Source organism: Apium graveolens, unplaced genomic scaffold, assembly GCF_009905375.1.
Source record: "Apium graveolens cultivar Ventura unplaced genomic scaffold, ASM990537v1 ctg971, whole genome shotgun sequence".
NCBI classification, from domain to species: domain Eukaryota; kingdom Viridiplantae; phylum Streptophyta; class Magnoliopsida; order Apiales; family Apiaceae; genus Apium; species Apium graveolens.
The window spans coordinates 21,454-29,909 of record NW_027421884.1 but is presented as its reverse complement, the minus strand read 5'-3'; the positions used below and the strand labels follow the sequence as shown (position 1 = coordinate 29,909).

The 8,456-nt window shown below is 34.9% G+C and overlaps 1 protein-coding gene across 1 annotated transcript; it reads right to left on the bottom strand.

The window, feature by feature from the left end:
• Positions 1–5,557: 5,557 nt before the first annotated feature.
• LOC141705764 (uncharacterized) lies at positions 5,558–7,684 on the bottom strand. The gene has a single exon (XM_074508651.1). The coding sequence runs from the start codon at positions 7,549–7,551 to the stop codon at positions 5,758–5,760; it is 1,794 nt and encodes a 597-aa protein (XP_074364752.1). The 5' UTR covers positions 7,552–7,684; the 3' UTR covers positions 5,558–5,757.
• Positions 7,685–8,456: the final 772 nt, after the last annotated feature.

The window sequence follows — 8,456 nt, the reverse complement described above, 5'->3', positions numbered from 1 at the left end:
GGAACATAAACAATTCAATACTTTTTGTTAAATATAGTTTACCATCAGTCTCTCTAATTTGGAAAGCATATGAGTAGTAATTCTTCAGAGACAAAAACCCACATGGTTTGCAAGAACTATCAGCGGTCTTTCAAAATTTTATCTTGGGGTGAAATCCATCTTCTCCACGTGGAAAGAGTAAAGGGTACTGTAAAGCCATCAACTTCGGATGAACATAAGAAACACGGACTAAACCTTTACCTTTTTCATTGAAAACTATATCACGGTCGCCACATGTTTCTTCAGTGTCGCCAATCATAATGCCAACAACTTCATCAGTGCTAGAAATATGACACTCTCTTCCACTTTTAGATCTTATAACTTTCAATGTAATCTGCAGCTCAAGAATTTCATCGCTTTCATACAGATCACGCTGCTGCCTAAACTTACCAACCAATTGATTTGTTTCATCTAACATTGTTATAAGACCTCGTACAACCTCTTTATCAACACTTTGTCGGTCCTGAATATTAATCCACCGAAGATGATTATCAACTTCGTTAATGGTGTCATAAATGTAAAGTTGACGAAATTTGGGGGTTTCATTATCATTCTATTTTAAAGATCCAAAAACATGGTGGTTCTGACCATTTAATCTGTACATATAAGGCGCCCTTCCATTATTTATTGAATGATCTATGTTACCGCCGGTAGAAGTAAAGGCAAAAATTGTATTATAGAGCCGTATCAATCTATGAAATGCAGGACCTCTTTTCTTGTTATTGTACAAATCCAGCAAATACTGAGGGGTAGGAGGGATTGAAGGAAATCTCACTACACCTTTCATACAACAAAGAAAAAATATAGGACAGCCTTTAGTCACATTTTATTTACCTTTTCTTCCTTCCACATCCGAGCATGACATTTCGAACAAATGGCAGTAGGAGCACCCAAAGAAGCATACTCCTCAGGAATGACACGTCGCGGTGTACGTCTGCTTTGCATCAAATTACATTTCGAATTCATCTCATTAACAGTGTCTTCATCATCAACATCATGAGACCCACTAAGACAATCTGCATCATCTGCATTTTTTTATTTTAGTGTCACCAAATTAAATCTGGGGAATTTTTTAGGAGTACATCTTTGTATTTCTTACCACTTGATTCACAACAACTTGCTTCATACTCTGATCCATCAGAATCATCAGACCATAGTGAAGGAGCAACAACATTCAGACCTGCAAGAAAACATTAAATGGTAATTCATAATCACGTAATACATAGCCAAGACGAAATGTCACATAGATATCACCTTCATTAAAGTCATTACTTTCTTCCTCATCATCAGTAACAATCTCATCTGTGAATAATTCTCTACCAAACCTCAGATAATTTTACTTCCCTTTCCGGTTCAAAGGTTCACGTCCATTTAAGGAAACATCATTAATGTTCGATCGCGTTTCCTCTGTTTCATAATTAAAATAACAATTCTTCAGTTCTTCCTGTTACCATAAGGATAGACAGACAAAAGCTTAACAATGGTAGAATCTAATATTTACCTCTCACTATTTTTCTAGGAAATGAGGCGCTACCTAAATTTGTTACATCTGATAAAGGAGTTCTGTTCTAACTACCTTCAGGAGGATTCATGTAGTTTTCTCTGCTATTTGATCGGGGAGTAACAATTGGAATACTACATTCTAGCAACCAAATATTAAACGCATTATTGCATCATAAACATAAAATAACAGTTGCTTTGCAAAAAAACACAGAGTAAATAAAGAAAAAAATAGTACTGGAAGCTGTTTTATTAAAATGGCCTGACCTAGGCAAGTCACCAAGTTTCGTCCTCTTTCCCACCAACCTAACAATATTTGGCGTGGATTCCATCAACATACCTGCATTACAGACATAATAATGGGTAGTCAGAACATAGGCCTAAGTATGGTTGCAGTTTAAATTTTGTAAGAATTAGAATATGTACTTGTAGGTGTTTTGTTTTGACTCCTAGTACTAAATATTGCTGGGGTGAACAGAGGTGATAGGTTCATTTTGGGGGACAGAGTATGAACGTTGGCCATTGATCCTGTTAACACATCAGCAGAACAAACACAAACAGAAGCCTCAGTTACATTCACATATATGAAGATACAGTACACAATAACAACTAACTTACCTGTGGTCGTGCTCCTTATTGAGGAAGAAGATAAAGCACAATGATCAACAATAGCAGAGTCGACAACCACATTCTCTTTGTTACCATTCAATAGTTTTGTCCTTCTGTACTTCCGATCATAATCTGCATTCAAATCTTCCATGCTAAAGAACTTGTCAGCTTCTTCACCACCCATTCCTTGGAAAATGAATCAACCTCTAGTGACATTATCAACCAGAATTTATATACACAGTCTTAAAGGGGGTGAAGTTACTATTCAAAAGAGGGGGTGAAGTCACTAATCAACCTAAACAAACTAATTTCAATATGAAATTCAAATTCAAAAGTGTGTTGGACACAATCTTACCTTCCAAGAGAAGCTTAAAAAGCTTTCAACATAAGCTTTCTTCTCATCAAATATATATGTAATTATGAATTAAAAAAAACTAATCAGTGGCAACTTCAGTTTTTTTTACAACTTGGTGGGTACAATGCTAAAAAGAGGTTGAAGTCACTATTCAAAAGAGACAGTATGAACTATAATATACATAGATAATCACTTCACCCGAGACAAAACTGACTATTAATGGCATGATACTAGCTTTAAAAAAATTGGTGGCCAAATTTATCAAGATACAATATATGATTAATTAACTGGCGTGCCAATATGTAATGCTCAACTTCCAAATAAAGACAATCATTATAAACCTGATGAATATCCGATACACCTAGACCAGATGGATGATTACACATATCCTCAATGCAAAGTTGCAGTGCTTTCGTGATGCCTTTCAGCTTATCGTACTGAATCTCTTGACTACTATTTAGATATGTTTTAAGTGGTCTAAGAGATTAGTTTTTCCATGCATAGTTTTCAAAGTCGATTCAATAATTTTATATTAAATTAATAATGGTCCGATAAATTACATACTCAATAATTTAAAAATTCTATCATGCTTTCTAATGTTTGCATGATTTTGAAATTGAGTTAAATATTAAAGTTTTATTTTTCATTTCCTATAATTTTTTCCAATGGACGGCGATACATGATATCTTCGTTTAAATCGCTTAAAGATATATAAACCCGGAAAGAAAAATTTGATGAACAAGATGGTCATCTTTTATTCCAGTTAATTGTCAATATGTATAGAAAACAATCAATGCCATTGCTTTGTACTTCAATCAAAATTATATAGCGAAATTTTCATACATTGTCAATAGTGCAATATACAGTACATTGTCGGTGTACATATGAGATTAGTTCAGAAAGAAAGATTATATATGATTCTGCTCACTTGGACATGATCCAGTTATCAGATCTTTATGAAGCCATCCCAACTAGACTAAATTAGGTGGAGTATAAGGTGATAATTTGAGGAATTCCCCGAATATACAGTTGTGTAAATCCACATAAGTATCTGACCTATCCAAATCTTATTTCTTTAAATTCTACCCCTTTTGTTTAACAAAAAAAGCTGATAGCATACTCTTACTATGGACATGGATGCGAACAATCACACGTTTAGTAGGTTCATCAAAAAAATCTGAATACTGTCATGGGTTTAATACTGTTCAGAGGAGCCTGCAAAAGAAAATTTCTTACAGTTTAATATTACTCATCATTCTATTAAAGGAATGTGCTGTAATTTTCTTCATGCTCTCTACAAACTTTAGGGAAAATTCTGAGCCAACACAAACAAAAAAAGAGATCCTATCAATTATTGTACCTTAGAGTTATTTATGACTTAACTTTATTCAGCTAGTCATGTGCCTTGTCGTATACAAAATATAACAACAGAAATATAGAATTCAACACATCAAATAAATGAAATTAACCTACATACAAGTAATGGTTAGAAAAGAATAAAAGTATGCACATAAAAATATAAATCATAAAGGAACCACTTAGTTCCCTCCTGTTTGGTAATGTGGTGCTAAATGATTATTAGCTAGCATGACCGAATTGTGCCATGACCTGCAAATATACTTGTTGTGGCATCAATGGATGAGGACCTGAAGTACGTTTTCCTGCAAAATTCTGTAAATTTTCTATGCAATGGGTAGGGTTGCCAGGAGAATAGCTGCAACCATCCATCCTTTCCGGGAGTCTTATTGACTTCATCTAAAAGTATGCAAACTTCGACCAAAAAAGTGCTTGATAAATAAAATTGACTGCTTTTTATTTTTGTTCTGTATAATGGATAAGTTTTGTTCTGTTGGCTAAATGTTACAAAAATTACTCCTACACCTTAAATATCATGTGTACAACAACCAGAATTTTATAAAAAAATAGAATAACTGAATGAAACAAAATAACTTTATCAAACAAATAATGATAGCAATGTTACTTAAAAATTAAAATTCCTATCATAAAACTTTTAGACCTTTCATATTTTAATTTTATGGAAAAATCAACAAATAATTTTCAAAATAAATAATATAGAAACATATTATAAAATTATACAACTTTAACTATTATTTGAAAAACAATATTATTAACAGAAAAACTTCAAAACATTCTAACTAACCCGTACATAGCACGGATTATAGGCTAATAATAATAATAATAATAATAATAATAATAATAATAAAACAGCTGACTTGGAGTAGGGAGCAAGAAAAATATCAACGTTGGGACCAGCAATGTCTGACATGGTCAAATACCAAAAGAGAGGCGAGTTGACTTGAGACCGCCTCTGCCTTTGACTTTTTGTTTCTTTAACAAAAAAACATCGAATCCGATTGGATGAATCCTACTTGTACATGTTTTGACATGTAAATCTAGTCCTATCATAATTACAAATATCGAATATTAAAATTAATGGATTAAATTACCGATTTATTATTTTTTTACAAATTAAAAAAAATATTGATAATTTATCCAATCGGTTAAATATCTTTAATTGATTTATCGACGTTTTTTTTAAAATGACCGACTTATATAACAGAGTGTTCTAATATTAATTAGTAATAGAAAAAAAGAGGAAGAACAGTTTCCTTCACTAGTTCCTAGTTAAGCATCACTCTCCCTATAAACTCTACTAACACTCTGCTCCCTCTCCCCACATTGCATCTTTCCACAAGTCAATTGTTTAATCTTCTAAAAAGCCCATACTTTGGCCTTTGGCAATCCCAACTGAGGACATTTGCAATCCACTAGGATACCAGCAGCAGATATATATACAATAATAACATTAACAATAATAATATGATGTCAACATGCATCTATTGACTGGACAAAGCTCTGCACATAGATATACTACACTAGTACAAAGAAGCCATCTAAGTCTAACAACCAAATATTCTCATCTAACATGACATATACACACACCTCATACAAAGTTACAAACACATCAAACTAAAAGTGCACAACAGTTTTTAATGAATGCAAATATGCAACAAGGAATACTCAAACATCAACTAAGGTAAAAGCAATTGAAGAAAAGTATATATGCTTAACTACCAAAAAACTCTGTAGTTTGAGTTAAATCACATTGCTGGATCATCAAGCTAAAATTGAAGCTGTAAACTGATAGCTAACTAACTACTAATAAACTACATTGTTATTGTATGAATTATGAAAAACATTATCAGAAAAATACTAAAATTGTTGAATGTTGACTACCAGCTAGCTCCATCTTGATCCACCATGGAAGCTGGCACATTGAGGTCAAACCCCATAAGTCGAATTCGTTTCACACCCGCCTCAGTGCTGGCTTCTTCACCTGATGATCTCACTGCCATTTGTGCTTCAAGTTGAGGTTGAGCTTGTTCTGCAGTTTGGGCACCAGCAGGTGGAGCAGTCCAATGGCACCTCTTGTGACCCCCAAGTGCCTGACCAGATGCAAATATCTTGTTGCAAACACTGCACTGGTGTACAGTGCTACTGATATGCTCATTAGCCTTTGAGCTCCCAACAACCTCATCAATGCTGTTTCTTTTAGTAGCACACTCTTCATCACTCATTGGTACCCTGTTCACTTGATCATGACTTGTATTGAACTGCTGCTGCTGTTGGTGGTGATCAAACATCTGACCAGGTGGTGCAAAAGCACTAAAAGACTCTTTAGCAGAACTATCACCATTAATAATTGTGACCTTAAACTTGTTATGGCTGGACCTATGACCACCCAAAGCTTGGTGACTAGAGAAAGTCTTGTCACAAGTGGTGCACTTGTATTTATCAGCAGCTGTCGAAGCCCCGGCCACCCCAACTGAACTACCTACACCTGGTGGCTTCAATCCCGTCTTCACCCTTATCTTCTTATCCTTGTTAATCTTACTATTTCCCATTACCATCTTCTCCCCATGATTATCCTTACCATTAATCCCATCAAACTGGCTATGACCACCAACCAAACCGAGAACTAATTCAGTGTTCATACCATCAGAAACAACCCCAACATGATGATTCTCCACTACATGATCAACACCATTAGCATTAGCATTACCCTCCTGTCCAACAAAACCAATATTACAATCCTTCGTGACATGATCACTGGACCCACCTTCCTCAGTTACACTCTTTTTCATAACAGGAACAGAATCATAATCATCAACCTTCTTAGCCTGCTCATTAAAACCATTGCCCAAATATCTGATCATATCATCCAATTTAATCTCCTGTTCAATGTTGTCAACTAGCAAGGAACCACCATCAGTACCCTCCTCCTGATGTTGATCATCACCTCCATTAATCTGCTGTGCAGCAACAGCAGTACTTAAATCCGAAGTATCCGAAGAATCCATCACGTGGTTCAACAACAACAAACCATTAACACAATCACGTAACTTCATCTCCTCCTCATCATCCTCATCCTCATCCTCATTATATACAGGAGACACTCTCCTCTTAATTCCTTGACGTTTCCTCCTGGCCTTTACAGGCCACTTAGGCACCAGCTGTGTACAATCAACCACCTTATTATCTCCATCATCATTATAATCATCCTCATCATTATCATCATCTTCGGATAAAGCCGAAGAATAATTCCCAGAGGAAGGCCTAAAACTGCTCCAATCACTTTCAGGATGAGACCTCATATGTGCAAACAAAGACTTCAAAGACAAGAATTGCTTTCCACAAGAACTACAAGAAACAGTATAATCAGACATTGAATTATCCGAATCAGATGTCGAATAATTCTTGAAAACTCGGGGTTGTTTGTTAACAGGCTGGTTGTGAATCCTCATGTGACCACCCAAAGCTTGACCACTCTCGAACTCTTTATCACATACATGACAAACCCTCTTGGTGGTGTTGATGTTCACGTTCTCAGCTGATGAAGAGGACCCACCAGATTGTTCATCAACACCTGAAGAAGAGTTCTTGGGAATCTTGAATTTCAAAAGAATCTTACTGCTTTTGTTATCAGTAGTGCCTGAAGATGAACAAGAGCGTTGATTGAACTCCATCTTCGTAAAAGCAAGCTAACTAGGAGAGAGAGAGAGAGAGAGAGAGAGAGAGAGAGAGAGAGAGAGACGGGGAGAGAGAGAGAAAGAGCGGCGAGAGAGTTGTGAGGCAGGGAGAATAGAAAAAGAGTGGGGGGTTTGTAGGTGTATATATAGGGGGGGGTAAGTGGGAGACCCTTGAAGCTGCAAGCTGTGCTGCGCAAGCAAAGATTTATAACCCTAGTGGAAATATTACTTGTATTCGGATTCTCTCACGCGTTAAACAATTATTACTTTTTCTATTTTTCTCCGTGAAAAAGGAAACTTTATTCAACTACGCCACTTCTACTGCTACCGCTCCTATTTCTTTTTGGTCCAAGTAAAATTGTTAGCTTTTAATCTAGAATCTCAAACAAATTCGAAATATTAAACAAAAATAACAAGATTTTTTGTGTGAATAATTAAAAGACAAGGCGGTTGAGGTGAAGAAAGGAGGGGTGAAACTTGAAGGGACATAAGGAAAAGGTTCCTAGTTTTCGAAAACCTATACTTTTGTCCTTTAAATCTTTAATTTAATATCCCACAATTACATGATATCCATATCTCAATATTCTCAATTATCTCACCAATAAGTTCTATACCCCGGCATCATTATTTCTTTTGATTTCACACTGGTAGTCTTTTCTAAAAAAGTACATTTAATCTATTTTAATTAATATTTTTTAGTTTTTAAAAATAATGAAAAAATTAATTTTTATTAAGAGTCAAAATTGATTTAATTTGATCATAACAAATAAAAAATAGATAAATTAAAATGAAGTGAATATTTTTCAATTACTACACATGACTGTACACCTTTCACTGTTGGACAAAATATTCCTTTTTTAGATTTCTTATTCATTTTCTCGATATATGTAATCTTTTCAACT

What these genes read in the sequence shown, in the direction of transcription:
- LOC141705764 (XM_074508651.1), bottom strand. Translation starts at nt 7,551, where the DNA reads ATGGAGTTCAATCAACGCTCTTGTTCATCTTCAGGCACTACTGATAAC.